The sequence below is a fragment of the Chelon labrosus genome (genome assembly GCF_963514085.1).
Source record: "Chelon labrosus genome assembly, chromosome: 16".
Lineage (NCBI taxonomy): Eukaryota > Metazoa > Chordata > Actinopteri > Mugiliformes > Mugilidae > Chelon > Chelon labrosus.
In genome coordinates, this window is record NC_140349.1 from 930,567 (window position 1) to 948,381 (window position 17,815).

Sequence of the window (17,815 nt, forward strand, 5' to 3'; positions counted from 1 at the left end):
ACAATCATTAAAAATAAAATATAAATCAGAATCTGTTTAATCAATCTGCTAATCAAGCTACAGGCCAGTAGTCAGTCCTGATTTTAAACTATTCGTTTAAGTTGACTAAATGTTAATAGAGAAAAAAACAACATATTAAATAGTTTTCAAAGGAAGATGACAGGAAACATCACAGCCTCGTTTTAGTGCTGAATAAGACAACTTTATTAACATTGGGGTTTTGTATACCAGTCATCTGCCCTGACCTCCTCCCTGTTAAATCAGAAAACGTTCATTGGAGTAGATTTTAAAGGAAACAACAAACAGTGTGGGTCCAAGATGTTTAATATTTGGTTACAGGATCTGTGGATGAAAACTATTCTCACTGCTCTCTCTTCTCTTCCTGTCCGTCCTTGTTGATGATGTTCTTTAAGAGCGTCAGCAGCGGCCTCTGGCTGCGCTCATCCCAGCTCTTCATGAAGCCGCCATAGCGTTTGCTGGCCGGCGGCCCGCTCCAGCGGAAGTGCTTCATCTTGTACGTGCCGTCCTTTTTCTCTTGGACGTCGGCCGGGAGCTGCTCCTGCTGCTCCAGCTGCTGCTGCTCCACCTCCTCCTCCTGCTCTTCCTCCTGCATCACCTTCTCCTCCTCCTCCGGGGCTATCATCTCGCTGCCGAGCTCCCGCCGTCGCATCTCACCGGGGAAAAGCTCGGCCGACTCCTCGTCCACGTCGTTGGTGGTGTAGATTTTGACCGGCCTGCGTTTTCGTCCCACGGGCTTCCCCCAGCGGAAGTGCTCCATGGAGTAGGAGCGTTTGGCCTGAGGCGAGGAGGAGAGGGAGGAGGATGAAGGCGATAGGGAAAGGAAGTCGAATGAAGGTTGGAGGTGGGCATCACCAGGGATCATGGGAGATTCGTTGGCGTCAGAGCGACAGAGCTGGATGCACTCCTGCAGGACAGGAGAGAGAAGACGTTAATAGTTTTATGCAGTCGTCCCGAGACTGACCACAGGCAGTAACCTCAGATTAAAGAATGTAGAAACAGATTAGAGTTGGTCTAAATCGGCCGAACAAGATCCTGCATCAATACGAAGACATGGGAACGCTTGAAGGCCAAAGGTTAAAGCATTTTGCTCACTGGCCTGAAACTCACAGTTCTTTGTTTTCAGACGTGCAAGCTGATGCTGTCATTCATTTTCATTTTTGTCAAGTGCATCTATAATAAAGTGTACCCTTCTTCCTGACTATCATTACATACAGCATGACAAGTAGTCAAGTATGACGGCAGTGACTAATAGGGGTTCTACAGATTAGTACAGGACCTAGAAGACAGGTGAGGAGCTCAGTGGGTCGTTGCAGCAAACTAGCAGCGGTTCATCAAGTGTGTGGAAATACTTCACTAGAGATGAAGCCCATACTACTGTGAGAATGTCAGTCCTGAAATACAACTAAAGTATTACTGCAATGCATTTGAAGAGGCTAACGCTAACGCTAGCAGAGGAACGGTCCAAATCCTCTTCACAGCAGTCAGTTAACAACTTCACCAAACGTCCTGTGGTAACAGAGAGAAGGAGGCTGCACATCAACTATTTGATAAATAGCTTCAGTACACGGAAAAGGTGATTAAATGCTACTGATGGTGCTGATGCTGCATGTTTTTATACAGTCTATACATATCTGCAGCTCACAGTATGTAGCACATGAGCTGTCTGTTCTCAGTGACCAGTTCAATATGTAGAAATACCATCCCTCTAGGAGTGGGACAAATAAAAGGATGAGGAGAAAAGAGAGCCGATAAAGTGAAGCCGATAATCAAAAGCTGCTCGTCTAGATTCAACTACGGAGCAGAGACGTTTGAATAAAATAACTTCCACAAGCATCACGGTATTTGTTTTGTTATAGACAAGCTTTCCTTTTCCTTCTGTGTGAGGATTAAATAAATACAGTTAAAAGTGTGTCAAAAGTTAAATGCAGAACTTTGTCTCCCTCTTCTGGCAGTCAGACTAACTACACAGGTCTTCCTGTGAATTCATAGAACCTTGGTTACCTTCATAACCCCGGTTTCATATTTCTAGTCGCTCTAAACGTCTCCCTGTTTCAGCTCTGGTAGTTTATCTATATAAATCTATATGACAGCATCCCCTGAGTGTGTTTGCTTTGTACAGCGTGTGTGTTTTTACCATCATGCCTTTCTCAGAGTTGACCGTCTGACAGGTGGGATGCTCCCAGCACTGACTGACAGCTCCTCTGACCACGCCCACCGCCGCCGCCACCACCAGTAACCACACAGGACACATTCTCCTGTGATCTGCTGTAGAATTACAAAAACAAAAAGCATGTCACCGTGACCTGTTCACTTCATTCAGCTTTGTTCAGTCTGTACTTTCAAAGAGCAATAATTGGATATGTGTTGAAATGAGAAATTTAAATTATAATTCAGCTCATTTCTAAAACAATGATAATGATCCTGAATATATTTTGCAGAGATTTAATAAAGTGACACATTCATTTAACAACATGGACGCGGAGTAAATGTTAAATAATAAAAACTGTAAGAGGACGAAAGACAGCTGGCTTTTAAAAACTATATGTATGAACAAAGTAATTCTAAAATATTAAATGAACAAGAATCGTAAGTACGATTTTAACCAGGAAAATATTTTTTAGTTTCCAGAACAATAATTAAATAAACAAAAAACAACAAATGGTATTTCCTATTATTTTATATGATTATTATTATTTATTATGCAGAGTTAACACCAATCTGCCCTAAACGGTATGCAGAGAGATTATTGTATACATTTGTTGTGTCTTTTGTTCTCAAATTAAAATGAATAAATATATAAAGGAATAAATGGTATTAAACAGATGATCATGAAAAATATGTTGTTGTCTAGTCGCTTAATTTTTTGAGTCTTTTCTTTTCTTGCCTTGTATTTATTTTATTAAATATTTTTCTGTGTAAATGTAAACACACTATATATATATATATAAAGTTTATTGTGCTGCAAAAATCCTGGTTCTGTAATGAAAGTTAAATAAATTATTTTTATCTTAAAAATGTTAGGCCTTTAAAACACCTCATGACCTGGACCTCAGCTCTGTCTTGAATATGATAATAATAATAATAATAATAATAATAATAATAATAATAATAATAATAATAATAATCATCTCACCTACGTACCTAAAATAACAAGTGACTGCAGGGCTATCACCTACAAAGTATTTTTACTTTAGGTTATTCACTGCTGCTCGTAACTTTACAGCTTTATTTCATTTCATTGTTGTACAGTCCAGTACAGCAGTGTTTTATAAATCTGATTTATTTGCTGCTGCATCACTGACAATTATCCAGTAATATAATAATTTCTGGTTTTGTTACTGATATTTTAGACTCGTCTTGTTAAATAGTTTTTACAAACCAGTTTATCTTTCTCACGTTTGCGTTTTGTGAAGCACCTTGTGGTGACTGTGTTTGATGAATATATTTTAGTTACTTGCTTTGTTTGTTTGTTTTGTTGTTTGCACGTTAAAGTGATCTTTAACCTTTTATATCACATGGTTTAAAATTTTCTTTTTTACTTTTTCCCCTTTCTATTTTCATGTTACACAGAAATTAATTGAATTTTTTTATTTAGTCTTGTTTAACTTATTGAACGTTGCATTTAAATTATTGAATTACTTTTGCACTTTTTTATTATAACATCTATTTATTTTAGGGAATAAATGTATATTTGTTTTTATTTCTGAGAGAATTAAAATAAAGACAAGCATTATTTTATCAATCTTACCAGTTTTCCTTCTTTTTTATTTTTATTTTTAAATAATTTTGTTTAACATATTTGAGTTATTTCGTTGCTTTTGCATCTCTATGGCAAGGCAAGGCAAGGCATTTTTATTTATATAGCGCATTTCATACCAAGAGGCAACTCAATGTGCTTTACATAAAAACAGAACAAATTAGAACACACAGTTAAAAGCAAGAACAAAGAAAAAGAAAAAAGAAAAAAGAAAAAAGAAAAAAGAAAAAAGAAAAAAGAAAAAGAAAAGTGTATTATATTATACATATATTAAAACGATTAAGAGGACTTACAGTGTAAATCCAAGATTACGATTTAAAATGATTTAAAAGGGCTCAGCCATATGCACATGAAAAAAGAAATGTTATGGTCTATGGTCAATAACGAAGCTTTGTGCAGTAAACTGCTCTGTTCTGAAAGTACTGGTCGATGTATTTATTTAATTCAGAAAGAATGAAAATAAAGTCAAGTTGATTTAAAGACTTAAAGCAAATAACAGCACTGAAACAGAGAATAGGAATAACTCACCGCCCGCCTGTTCTTTCTCTCTCTCTGATGTTTGGCTTTTCGTTCGGTCGTCAGACTGAAATGTTTAGCCTCCACTTTTGTTCCTTTGAACCACAGTTTGATTTTATACCCTGTCTGCCAAGGACACACACACACACACACACACACACACACACACGTATACATGGGTGATGACGTTATTACCTCTCCACATCACTCTCTCATTCATATTTGTGAACACACACACTGCCATGTAAAGACGGACCATCAATTAAATGTCATCCTCCTCGTCCACCTGTCTGACACAAACATCACCCTCCACCATCATCATCATCACCTTCATCATTTTCATCCAACTCTAAAGGCTGAACTTTCCATGAAATAAAAAAAACACCTTGACTGAATTAACCTTTTCATTAAAAGACTTCCTGAAAAAGAGCCATGGCAGATTTCTGCAGCCGTGTAGTAAATGTCAGCAGATTAACAGCAGAGCGACATGTTGTCATGGGAGGAAGAGCGGATTCAAACCTGTAAGTCAGAGTCTACAGTTACATGAACACACTCCCCTGCTGCAGGGCCCCTCTATTGTCTGGGCTCTCAGTGTGACTAACCTGAAGCAGACTGATTGGTTTAATCAGCCCACCCAAGATCTGTGTCCGGCAGGTGTTTCTGTTTGACAACGAAGGCCCACCTCAACGTCACCTACGTCTCTTTGGCACTTGAACACACCACAAAGACTACAGCCACACGGAAATAACTCTTCATGCCAGCAGGTGGCAGTAGTCTGGGTTCATAAGACTAAAGGGGAAACGGGAAGAGCTACTATTAGCTGGGAGGCTATGAAACTAGGAAGAGCTACTATTAGCTGGGAGGCTAGCTAGGTAAGAGCACATCTAGGATTACAAGTTAGTTTCAGGGCCAAATTAGAGTCCATCTGTTCATGAATGTGTTTCCATCGTTGTAATGACACTCAGGTGTATTTTAGTTCCCTGTTTTGTCTATTTCCGTGCATTTGTTCTACATTAAATATTAAAATATACGGTAACTGTTTTGAAAAAGGGGGAGATGGTGTTCATTGCAAACCCAGTGGCTGCCCTGATCATGTTGACTATGTTATAAGTAGTATTGTTTCTTCGTACTTCGTACTTTCTTCCCCTTCTCCTTCCCTAGAAAGGAAATGTCCAAATACCTGCAGTGTAGACATCTCCTCACAAGTTCTCCTCCAATCAGATGCCACAGCTTGTCCATAGTATCACCAGTAGTAGAGAACATGTCAGTCTGCTCTCATGTTTCAGGAATTATTTTAATAGTAAAAACAGTCGAGTTAGAAGATTTGTTGCATATTAGTTTTATTAAAACAATGTTTTTGGTTTAGAAAATGAACATGAAAGTGACCAAAGTGAGCTCCCACTACTTTTTGTCGTGGTCACTAAAGAAGTCCTTTCTTTGAGTTTTTTTTTTTTTTTCTCTAATGGAACAAACATGAGGTAAATATAAACCCATTAGAGAGCCACCACGGCCTTGAACCTCCATCCAATCCATTACACACAGCTCTCTGGTATGTTCAGGGAGAAAGAGTTAATGGGAAACAGAAGTCAGAGGGACATTATCGACACAGGATAAGGACTGAGACCACTCTGGTCTTCAATTAAATTCCATCTGTCGTCCTGTTTGTTTGTCTCCACTGAGCAGATACAACAACAACAAGGTTTTCCTACGAGTTTAAAGACCTGTTGCTAAAAATTCACAGATAACATGGTAGCTAAAGGTTCCTGTGTTCATTAATTAACTGGTCGATGGAAATTTCATCAGGTATTTTACAATTTAAAATTTTTTATAGATTATTTTTGCAAAAAAAAAAAAAAAAGCACCTTTCAACCTTATGGTGTTGTGATACTGAACATTTGTCTTTGAAAAGACTCTCGTCCTTATGTCTTTCTGTTCACTTCCTTTTGCTGTAAAATCTTGTGTTTACCATTAGTTTTTCCATGTGTCTTTTTATTTTTATTTCTTTTTATTCCGTTTTTATTTTACTTTTTATCCTCTCATTTATTGTTTTTAGTTTCTTTTTTAGCTTTGTTTTACTACTGTACTTGTTTTCCGGTGTGTTGTTTTAAATTGTTGTTTAATCTGTAAAGCACCTTGGTTCACCTATCGGTCGATGTAAGGTGCTATATAAATAAAGTACATTTACATTTTACATTTACATTCTTCTTGTAATTTTTGTATGTCGGTTTCTTGGTTTATCTGTCATTGGATTTTCTTTTTTATGTAGTCTATGCAGGTCTGTTGCTGTGTGCTTTTGATTGGCCTGTCGCCAGCCAATTAGCTGCAGAGTTGCTAAAACAGGAAGTTGTTCCCTGACTCTGGGTGCATGCATACCTTGGTCCAGGTTGTCTGACCTCCAGTGTTGCAGGTATAAGATGACTCTCCTCTGCTGACTGCTGTGTCTTTATTTACCATAGTTGTGTTTATAGGTTTTCTATACGAGTCCAGTCCTGTGGAACTTCATTGTCCACCGACCACTACCGGTGACTGTGCTACTTCCTTTCTCCTCTCCTGAGTCCACATGTATTGTCCTTTATGTGATATGATCCATTGTCAGTTACTTGTCTGTAAATGATGTTTTTAATGTACCACAGGAGTTGCTGAGGCCTACTAGCCATGCTGGAAGCTACACCACGTGGCTGTTGACGCATTTCTACACACTCCTGATTTACAATATTGGATTGCCCCTTTTTGGCTTGGCTTTTTTTTTTTTTTTTGCTTCGGCTTTATCTGCTTCACCTTTTTAGCCAATCTGCCTTCAGAAGTTGTTTGAGATGTTTTAGGCATAGTTGTGTGTTGACCCAGGCCAACTTCTTTAACGCGGTTAGCTGCTTGGCCTCCGGATGAGCGCCAGTGTGGCAGTAGATTTGTATTTGGTTCCTATTTATATCATTTTCTTTGTATGTTGTTTGTGTTTGGGGTGACCATTTCCTGTGATACCTCCTCTTGATAGCCCTCCTCTCCACCGGTAAGCCTCAGCTCTGAACCAACTCTTACTTAACCAACCCGAGTACCTTGTAAAACATTAAGTTAATATTCCCTGGGTGAAATTCACAGAGTGGTGTCAGATTGTTGGGGCAGATAAAACCCTGGTTTGACCACCAGTAGCTGCCATATTTAGTTGGGCTTCATTTGTATTAATTCCCCTCGGTGACAGCAGCACCTTTTTTTTGTTTTCTAAGGTCCATTAAAACAGATTTTCTGTGTTATCCAAAAAGCGAGTTCTTTGAGTTCTAAAGCACTAGTGGGAAGTTGAGGGTTAAATAGGATCATCTGTGGGTATAGCCCATCAGAAACTGGCACGACTAGTGTCCATTAACGGCTGGATACTTTCCTATCGTTGAGGACTTAAAACTGAAGAAATTACTCGAAAGAGTGGCAAAATGTCTTGAAGTCCAGTTGCTTTAAACGCTTCTTGGCCATATCATGGCTTGGATAACTGAGAACCTTCACAATTTTCCTTTTAACTTGATGCCTCAGATTTGTCATGATACTGAATTAAGGTCTTCACCAGTTTGTTTCCTTGCTGTGTTTCCATGCCTCAAGTATTCTGAGTGCGGTGTTATTCATGTTTGGACTCTTTTCTATGTCAGATTACTTTTGCCTGGCCTTTTGTTTGGGTCTCCCTTCCCTGAGAGTGCAGCACCTTTTTGTTCCTGATGTGAAGGTTTCATTAAAGTTCTTTTGTTGTTTGTGGATGTAACACTAATAAAATAAGTCCAGGAATCAAGAGGAGGACAAAATAAATCAGAATCCAAACTATCAAACACATTGAATGGTGTTATGGTAATGTGTTGCCCCATTAATCTTACTACTTGTAATCTATTACCTCAGCGGCCAATGGCTGCCAATCCCCTGAGAGGATTATCAGGTATAAGATGTCATACCCAGCGCTGAACACAAACACACACAGTCACCTGGCAGTCCTGATGCTTTTCCACTGAGCTTGGTGCAGCACTGTGACATGGCAGCAGGTAGGAATGTGGTTTAAAAAAAAAACAGCATTTTCATTTTTTAGCTCAATTAGTTTTCCATAGATTACAGTTCAAGGAAATCATCTTGCAGGAACTTATAGTTTTTATTATTCACCGTTGCATCCATGAGTGCACCAACACAGTTTTCATAGACCTTTTAATGTGACGTGTTTTTATGCTTTTCTGACTTGTTGTTCTGGAACATGGTCAACAGCTCAGATATCTGACCTCAGAGGTAATTCATCTGGACACAGCCTCACAAAGGGAGTGAAGGCTTTGGGCTCATATTGGTCAATATCCCAGATACGTAGTGGAAGAGAAGGTAAACCGAATCAGGATTTTTTATTTATTTTTTTTGATATTGGTTGTCATCAACTGTCATACACTGCATGGGATAAAACTAAAACCACACGTCTTTTTGGTCAATATAAATTATACAGAATAAAAGTAGATAAAAGTTGGACAGTACAGTGTGACTCATTCTATGAGCCATAAAGCTACTTCCTTTAGAACTGTTGAGCATCCATCTTGGACTTTGGTGAGGTCCATCCAGCTGTCCAAGCTAGTAGTCCAGCTTGTGGGTATTCCAGTTGCAATATCCTACTGAGAACTGTGAAATCATCTTAGCACAGAGGTTTTCTTTACGTATTTTATCATCTGGACCGTTTTAGTTCTTTGGGGACCTTACCTGAGTCTGCTTAAGTGCTTAGGACTAGGTAGTGCACTCAGGTACGTTCGAGCCCAACATCCAGTATGTTTGATAACGTCATGCACTATAGTTTTAAGGTTTCCATCGCCAATCTGTGTCCAGGTCTGATTGGAAGGGGTGGACTGTGTGGAAACTAGTTCTGTACAACTGTTGATGGTAAAACAGCCACTCTTCTAGTCCAGAGGATGTTGGTGACACTTTCCAGATTGAATTCTCCTGCTCTGTCTTTAAGTCAGTTTATTGGACAGAAATGTCATAACCTTCGGTCTATGCTTTGTTTCAGATCTCCAACTAGTCTCCCCCACAATGAATCAAGGCTTACAATCACTGTCTAACTTTGAACAAAGCCTGGACCTCCTCTTTCAGCTATGACGTTGGAGACTGATGTTGGTCCACTAATTGAAACTGATTCTACTGATGACTGGAAGCTGCTATGGATAAAAGTCCACAACAACCACGGAGGGCAAGCTACTGAACATTCAGGATGGAATGGGCGTCTATGTTACTGACGCTGGTCTTTCTGAGCACCTGGTGTCTTCTTCCTATCGGTGGGGACGTTTTGGCCTTAGATGAACACCCAGATGTTGGACACGACGAGGACGTGCACCCCAACACCCTCACCGAAACAAACGCAGATGTTCTGGACATGGACGTCCGAACAAGGAGGGACGTATCGGAAATGCACATGGAAACAAACTGGGACGTACCAGACATGGACAAGGACAACTACGAGGACGCTGACTGGCATCCTCGCACATCGTTCCTGGAAACACACTCTGACCTGACCCCCGATGCCCCTCTGGTGATACGCAGCGACAACACCGGTGACGACGATGATGGCACCTACCAAACAACGAACCGGACCATTGGAGGGTCACAGTGTGGCGAGTACAGCAGCCAGCTGATGTCTAACGGCCAGTGCAGGCTGATAGCGACACTGCCGCCTGTGGGAACTTCTCAGAAACGCTGCCCGGACATGTTCCGCTGCACGGACGACGTTTCCTTCTGGCTTCACGAGAACCGCAACAGAAATGAGCAGCTGGAGGACCTGAAGGAGACGATGTCGGACCTGCAGGAGGAGCTGAGGAACCACCGGCATCGAGTCAAGAGCCTGGAGATGCAGGTGGACTGACTTAAAACAGCAGCTTCAACTTCTTTGGGGACATTTTGGGAATTCCACTTCCCAAAATGTCCCAAACTGTGAGCACGAGACACAAATTTAAAGACATGACCACACTTTGTTTCCTTTACGACAGCTTTTACATTACTGATCAGGGAAGGTTAACGGAAACAAGCTAAAATATGATTCTTTAAAAACATCAAAATTGAACAAGGGTAAACAGGAACTGTACATCTTTTATTCTTTATAAAAATATATGGGAAACATTATTCCTGCAGGTACAACACTGCACCTTCCTTCCTCTTCCTCTTTGTTTATCTCTGCCTCTGTTTATCCCTCTGTCTGTCTTTGTCTCTCTCTCTTGACACCCACTAAGTCCTCCTTAACCCTGAATGCTAACAGGATTAGCTGCAGGCCTTTTGGTCAGGGTCCTGCATCCGTTTGAGTTCTGCTGACCCACAGAGATCCTTCCAAGCAGACCATGCTTTCATTAAACGACAGGCTACACGTTTAGCTATGTTTGTTTTGAGATGTACGAAATGTGTTGATCCAAGTTTATTATGACACACAAATGAGGCAAACTAAGTTGTCGTACTAGTGAGAAGCTATCTATTAGAGTCTATTACAGTAACACGCCATTGGGATTCAGATGACGTGTGTGACTACTGTTACTCTTCTGTCCATCACCACATTAAGCCCCGCCCACTAGATCTGATTGGCCAAGCACAATCAGTTCCCAACAGAGAGACTCCAGATAAACTTTCCTGAGGCAGAATATGTATGGCTTCCACGCTTCTTAAATTACTTGAAGTATCGAGGCTTGGACTAATCAACACCACAACCCCTACAACAATTAACTGCCTCTTCTCTTCCTCAGGGTGATGGAAGCGTCGGTTTGAACTCGAGCTTTGAGCAGAGGCTGCGTTCTCTGGAGCTGCGTCACTCCGAGGCTGACACGCTGCTCCACGTCCACGCCGCCCTGCTGTACGAGCTGCAGGCGCAGCTCCACAACCTGTCGGCCACGGTGCAGAGCATGAGCCACAACACGGGCTGCACCGTCAACGTCGTCGGGAACATGCCGCCGCTCAGCATGCGAGACACCCTGCCACCGGGTACACGACGAGCACCACGTGATGCATGACGTGCATCATTTGCATCATCATGCATTTATTTTCTTGACTTTACATGCTAGAAAATGATAGCTCAGTTTTTGTAGTACTTTGACCAAAGTCAGCCGAGTCAGTGAGAACACAAATGAGTTTGTTGAAGTGTTAGACGATCATCTTTCTCTCTCTCTGTCTTTCTGTCAGATGGAAAGATCTCTTTCTGTCCATCAGATTGTGCGTCTCTGCATCACAACGGTGTCCGTCGTTCCGGCGTTTACACCATTGTCCTGTCGCCAGGCGTTACCCTGCCGGTCTACTGCGACATGGACACGGAGGGTGGGACAATCTCTTTATTCTGCAAGCTGTACACAAACATTTACACCTATACCATATGGGTTAGGGTTAGTTAAGGTAGTTTCATGATCATGTGTGTTGTTCTCAGATGAACCTATGTCCCAAGTTCATAATTTGGAAAGGAGTCTGGTATTAGTTTCAAACTGGGAAATTCCTGAACCAAAGACCAAAGAAAATAACTGCTGGGAAGTACTTGTGAATTTCTGTCACATTCTCTGTAACCCTAGCCGTAATAGGTGATTGAAGCTTCTGCGTCAGTTTGACAGCCCAGATCCTACATAAGCCCCATGCCGTAGCTGGCGTGCAAACTGGAAGCATTTCCCCACCAGGTTGGTTTGGGCTGGTGTGAACGCAGCAATTACCACTCTGATCCTCAACAAATGGACCGAGCTGAGCCCAGTTAAAGCTGGTCTCAACCTGATGGCAGCCTCTTTCCGAAGGCATACGACTACCTAATAATTATACAACCAAGTAATTTATTTGATGTGTCTTTGGAAGAGGGTTCAGAACAGAACTATACTACAGAGAATCTGTTTGCGAGCATGTAGAGTTGAGGGCCTATTAGAACTTGTGAACACGAATCTAACCAAGGTTAGATACAACCCTAAAGAAGATCCTAACATCTTCTTACAGATATCTAAACATGACTGGTTTCTGTTTGTGTGTCCACCAGGTGGAGGCTGGACGGTGTTCCAGCGACGGCGCGACGGCTCGTTGAATTTTAACCGCGGCTGGTCGGAGTACCGCGACGGCTTTGGCGAGCCACGAGGAGAACACTGGCTGGGCAACCAGCATCTCCACCTGCTGACCAACCAGGGCCACTGCAGCCTCCGCATCGACCTGCAGGACTGGAGCCACGTCCACAAACATGCCCTGTACCACACCTTCAGGTAGACCGTGGAGGACAGACTCACCTGCACCATCCTGCCTGCAAAAGATGTGCTATAAAGATAATTAATCTACAATCTCATCTTGACATCCGACCTGACCCACCTGTACCTGTGACATATTCCATCTTTAGAGCTTGTGGAAGATGAACATTCACATCTTTTTGATCTTAAAAAAGACAGTTTACATCCTGCTTGTAAATTGTCGAAATTCAGGTTCAAGGTAGAGTTGTGGACTAGTAGTTAAAGAAGCAGCTTTGGGATTGTACGGTCACTGGTCCACCAGTTCCTTGAGCCAGCACCTAACCCCCCCTTGAATTGTTCCCCAGGTGCCTTGACTTTAAAGTTTCTAGTCTTATGGCTCAGTGTCATAACCTGACTCGTGTCAATCATCTTCACTCACAGTTGCTTTCGTCTGCCTCGTTCTGAAATGAGTTTGTGTCTCCTCCTCCTCCTCCTTCTCCTCCTGCTGCAGGATAGATGACGAGGAGAACCACTTCCGCCTCCACGTGTCTGGTTTCAGCGGGACGGTGGAGGATTCGTTCGGCTGGTACCACGACCGCCAGGCCTTCAGCACGCCAGACACGGGCAACATCTGCGCTGAGATCAGCCACGCCGGCTGGTGGTTCCATCAGTGCTTCTACGCCAACCTCAACGGCGTCTACTACAAGGTACAAACACAGGGACCTTCAGAGGTTAGACTGAGTCATGTCTGACCTCTGACCTCTGACCTTGTGTCCATCTTAGACGTCTATGAAGATTATCCGTCATCTACACTAGGTCATGGTATTTAGATAGATAGATAGATACTTTATTGATCCCGAGGGAAATTCAAGGTTTTTTTTTTGTTTTGTTTTTTGATAGATAGATACTTGCCAGGACAGGACAAGGCAAAATAAGACAGGACAGGACAGGACAGGACCGGACCAAATAAGACAAGGCAGGACAGGACAGGACAGGACAGGACAGGACCAAATAAGGCAAGATAGGACAGGACAGGACAGGACAGGACCAAATAAGACAGGACAGTACAGGACGAGACCAAATAAGACTGGACAGGACAGGACGAGGCCAAATAAGACATGACAGGACAGGACGAGACCAAATAAGACAGGACAGAACCAAATATGACAGGACAGGACAGGACCAAATAAGGCAAGGCAGGACAGGACAGGACAGGACAGGACAGGACGAGGCCAGGACGAGGCCAAATAAGACGGGACAGGACAGGACGAGACCAAATAAGACAGGACAGAACCAAATATGACAGGACAGGACAGGACGAGGCCAAATAAGACGGGACAGGACAGGACCAAGTAAGACAGGACAGGACAGGACCAAAAATCGAACAGGACAAATGTGTCTTGTCTTGCACTTCATGGCTGGTGTCCAGGATGGGTGACCCTCTGCAGCTTTTATTTTACAGTGATGGTGGGGCGGTAGAAGGTCACCAGCAGGCTCTGTTCATGTGAAGAGGGTCAAGGTCAGCCTCATTCATCCTGAAATCAATGGCCACCTCCTTCGTTGGTGTTTTATTCGGCCTAGCTCTGAATGCACCACTCTGTCAGCTGCTGTAGCTAAACAAGCGCAGTTACAGATGTTTTACATGTTTTAGATGTGTTCATGTCAGAGGAGTTTTAATCGAGGAGGGACGGAAAAACTGGAAAAACTATGTCACGTTGTTCTTCATCTTTTTCTTGCAAAGCATCAAAATTGTCCACATTTTTATTCCTGCCTGGTAGTTTCTTTTCACTCAAACAATCTTCAGTGATTAAGTTTTTTATGAGGTCTTCATGTGCTTCCACCAGGGGGGACGCTACTCTCTGAAAGCCCAGAACCTGCTGGGGCCGGACGGCATCGTCTGGTTCACCTGGAAGGATTCAGACTTCTACTCTCTGAAGGCCGTCACCATGATGATACGACCACGCAACTTCAGGCCACGCCACTCGCCATAGCGACGGCACCGAGGGGCGTAGCGGCCTGAAAGCTCGACTAGCAGCTGCTAAAAGAACGGCCTCCAGATCCAGAGTTTACTGAATAGAGCAAGCGCGTATTAATCTGCTGCTGAAAATAGTCCCCAACAAACGGCTCATCTCCTCCAGTTTGAGTTGCTCTTATTTAAAAAGTACAGAAACCAGCTGATGTAAGAAATGAAAGTGAAGCTCTTTTCAAAAATAAAAGATATTTTTAAGCTCTTTAGAGATTTATTTATTTATTTAGAAGATGTCAGAGGGCTATATTTGAGCGGGACTTCATTTCAGAAAACATCAGGTGAACTTTAGACCCACAAATCAAAACAAATCGGGGGAATTTAAGATGCAGGCAAAGACACTTTTGATCACACATTTATTTATTGGTTTCTTAGAACAGTTACAGGTATTAAGTGGAACATGTACAGGACTCCTCAAAGTCATCCGCCACCGTGAACTCAGCGCGCTCAGGTGAACTCGTTCAGAGACAGACGGTAGTAAGAGGTGAGCCGGTCTCCGTGCTGCTGTTAACACGGTTTAAATAATTCCCCTTAGAACGCGGGAATGAGTGACGCCCCCCTCTGGGGAAAGGTGGCCAGTGGGGGGGTTTATGTGGGGCGCTCCCTGGGGCGGGTGACAAAGTCCCACCACAGAGGGGGGAGGTCGCCCTCCTTGCGGGCAGGAGGTAGGGCTTCGGTCTTGGGGCCATCGGCCGGAGTCTCGGCTTCCAGCTGGGCGACCTGGAAGGAAACAGAAGAGGACAAACGTCCACCTTTTTATTTATCATCACCTCTAAAACAATATGTTTCCTAAATGTCCTGCAGGAGAGATCTTAAGGAAGAAAAGCAAAATAAATGATAATTTCTTGGCGTAAATTTACCAAGGACCCAGAGCGATCTATCTCAGCCTTTATGTTAACTCAGACCAAACTTTAATCAGTGTTTGTTGCTTTTAAATCTGCTTTATAAGATAAATTAACCCTGACCAGAGGTGTTAAAAGAAAGACAATAAATCCCAACATTACGTGGATATCCATTTTAAAATTAAGAGGAAAGGACAGAGGTTAAACTGTGCTGCCACCTGGTGGATTTAACGGATAACTCAATCAGTGGCCCGGCAGTAAGGATCGCTTTCAAACTGAATACTGAGTCTTTTACCAGAGTTACTTGTCTGTGAGTGTACAGGACACAGAAAAGGTCAAATGTCCCGGTGAGTGTCAAGTATTATGAGAAGGAAGCAGCCCGACCCACCTCTTTATCCCAGCTCTGTGCTCTCAGCTTCTTCCACTGCTCCCTCTTGGCGAAGTAGTCTGGGTACATGGCCTTCTCTGAGGGGTGCCAGAGGTCCAGAGCCCACTCTGGGACCTACGGGAACACAAAGACAGCGTAGCACATTCAGCTTCATCTGCTTCATGATGCTCGTGGTCCTCACACTTGGATGAAACTTCTTCTCTCAACCTTACAAGTCAAGCTGCTCTTGTTTCTGTTTGTTGTCATTATTTAAATCGACCATGACCTGGAGTCTTCCCCAGACATCATCATGTGTCTGCCTCACCTTGTAGGTCTCGTATCTCTCGTAGGACGTCCCTCCAGGAGATTCGGGGAAGATGTAGGGCTGGGGGTGTTGGTTGGCCCAGAACTCCTCCTCTCCTGCTTTCAGCATCATGGTGGCCTTCACCATGTCCTTCTCATTCTTGTTCTCATCAAAGCGAGCTCGCAGCACGCAGGCGTAGAAACGGTATTTGTCTCTGGGGGGGGGGGGGGGGGAGAAATGACATGCAATGAAGACCAAGAACCTGGGGCGACGGACGTATCGCTGGAGGAAGGAAGACCACCTCTGAGGACATCACAGAGGGATCGAAGACAAACTAGACGTCCAAGCTGCAGCCTGGGTTGTTGAATTTGTGAAGGAAGGAAGAAGAAAGCACAAAGCTTTACGTTATGTTTATCTGTTCTTTCTGTCTCTACCTGACCGGCCTTAGGCTGATGGGTTCCTCCATAACAGCTTAAGGTTCTATTCAAGGTTTCATTCTGTTAAAAGAGCGTTTTTCCTGCCACCGTCGCCTTCAGGCTGCTCTGGGGGTTTCAGGCGGGTTTTGTAAAGCGTCTTGAGACAACTTACATTGTTATTGACGCTATATAAATAAAACTGAATTGAATTGAAAGCGGCTGCTCTGGTTTGGTTTGCTCTTCACGGCCAGAGTCTGGAGGATGACCTCTGACCTGGAGAAGCAGCTTTTAAAAACTGCACCGCACGTCAACCAGTCCAGGTCCACACCGGGACCCGACAGCACCTCGGACTCAGAGGACACGAGAGAGACTAGTCCTGCCGGAGCTAACAGCGCTCTGGGGGAGAAGGAGGACGAAGGAGGACGAAGGAGGACGAAGGAGGACCATGAGAGGAAAAGGCTGTGAATGAGACCCAGGTAACAAACGGGGACCAAGCGTCCAGGTCTGACCATCAGAAGATGTTTAACGAACAGATCTGGACTCAGTTTGGAACGAAACAAATCACTGAATCAGGACAAGAGGCTGTGTGACAATCAAATGACTGACTTTAAGACATAAATAATAGATTAAACCTCATCAGAACACAAGGTTTCACTTTGCTTCACATGCAAATAACACAAAATCAGTTTATTATTCAATAGAACTGACAGCCCCCCCCCCCCCTTTTATTATTATTATCATTATTTGTTGAACGTGCATTTAACAGATAAACCTCATGCCACTAATATGTGAAGCAAACTTTTAAATATTGATTAAAATATGAGTTATATTCTGAATAATATTCATGTTGACTGTTGCAGATATTATTTATTAGACGTTGTGTCAAGTTCTAATGAAATTCTGGCTCAAATAATAATTAAAATAAAATGATAATAACTCTAAGGCTGCATGTTGATATTGCTGTTTAAATTAGAGGAGTGTGAAAAACATAAAATCATGTTTTTATCTGTGTAACTGTGACTTGAGGAATGAGTGACCCGGCTAGCAGCGGCTAGCAGCGGCTAGCTGTTAGCTTAGCATAGCAAACATACACACACGCAGCAGCAGCGGGATTCTGTATTTTCACCATTTCACGCAGCGAGCGGACGGATGAGATGCTCTTACCTAAACACACACCATGACTCCAGGTGTCTCAGAGATTTCTTGTAGAGCCGCAGCACTTTTTGCTGGTGGGATAGATAGGCCGAGGCCATTTTTCGCCGTCCCCTGTCACCTTCTCGCTGAGCAGACGCGGAGGATTCTGGGAGTTTGGGACGACACGACCGTAAATCACCAATAAAATGCACCCATACATTTATTATGTTTGTAGTTAAATATAATGGGAAGTGTTAACGTGTAAAACGACAAGACTGA

General features: G+C 42.9%; 3 protein-coding genes across 3 annotated transcripts; 1 reads left to right on the forward strand and 2 right to left on the reverse strand.

Annotated features, from left to right (window-relative positions):
- Nucleotides 1-253: 253 nt before the first annotated feature.
- LOC311501228 (pro-opiomelanocortin-like) lies at nucleotides 254-2,272 on the reverse strand (the record flags this gene model as incomplete). Its single annotated transcript, XM_084562945.1, has 2 exons — nucleotides 254-925; nucleotides 2,156-2,272. 2 exons carry the CDS (start codon nucleotides 2,270-2,272, stop codon nucleotides 362-364), a joined length of 681 nt encoding a protein of 226 aa, XP_084419071.1. The 3' UTR covers nucleotides 254-361.
- Nucleotides 2,273-9,318: 7,046 nt separating this feature from the next.
- On the forward strand, nucleotides 9,319-14,658 carry LOC311501933 (fibroleukin-like). Its single transcript, XM_084564005.1, has 6 exons — nucleotides 9,319-10,139; nucleotides 11,014-11,248; nucleotides 11,447-11,578; nucleotides 12,270-12,486; nucleotides 12,959-13,154; nucleotides 14,292-14,658. Exons 1-6 carry the CDS (start codon nucleotides 9,501-9,503, stop codon nucleotides 14,436-14,438), a joined length of 1,566 nt encoding a protein of 521 aa, XP_084420131.1. The 5' UTR covers nucleotides 9,319-9,500; the 3' UTR covers nucleotides 14,439-14,658.
- Nucleotides 14,659-14,760: 102 nt separating this feature from the next.
- On the reverse strand, nucleotides 14,761-17,687 carry ndufb9 (NADH:ubiquinone oxidoreductase subunit B9). Its single transcript, XM_084562525.1, has 4 exons — nucleotides 17,567-17,687; nucleotides 16,008-16,200; nucleotides 15,704-15,817; nucleotides 14,761-15,193 (listed from the first exon to the last, which is right to left on the reverse strand). The coding sequence occupies exons 1-4, from the start codon at nucleotides 17,653-17,655 to the stop codon at nucleotides 15,062-15,064; spliced, it is 528 nt and encodes a 175-aa protein (XP_084418651.1). The 5' UTR covers nucleotides 17,656-17,687; the 3' UTR covers nucleotides 14,761-15,061.
- Between the last annotated feature and the right edge of the window lie 128 nt (nucleotides 17,688-17,815).

What these genes read in the sequence shown, in the direction of transcription:
- LOC311501933 (XM_084564005.1), top strand. Translation starts at nt 9,501, where the DNA reads ATGGAATGGGCGTCTATGTTACTGACGCTGGTCTTTCTGAGCACCTGG. An exon ending in GCGAGACACCCTGCCACCGG is followed by an intron (nt 11,249 to 11,446) that starts GTACACGACGAG and finishes TCTTTCTGTCAG; the next exon opens with ATGGAAAGATCTCTTTCTGT. An exon ending in CTGCGACATGGACACGGAGG is followed by an intron (nt 11,579 to 12,269) that starts GTGGGACAATCT and finishes TGTGTCCACCAG; the next exon opens with GTGGAGGCTGGACGGTGTTC.
- ndufb9 (XM_084562525.1), bottom strand. Translation starts at nt 17,655, where the DNA reads ATGGCCTCGGCCTATCTATCCCACCAGCAAAAAGTGCTGCGGCTCTAC. An exon ending in AGAGATACGAGACCTACAAG is followed by an intron (nt 15,818 to 16,007) that starts GTGAGGCAGACA and finishes GTGTTCCCGTAG; the next exon opens with GTCCCAGAGTGGGCTCTGGA. An exon ending in CACAGAGCTGGGATAAAGAG is followed by an intron (nt 15,194 to 15,703) that starts GTGGGTCGGGCT and finishes GTTTCCTTCCAG; the next exon opens with GTCGCCCAGCTGGAAGCCGA.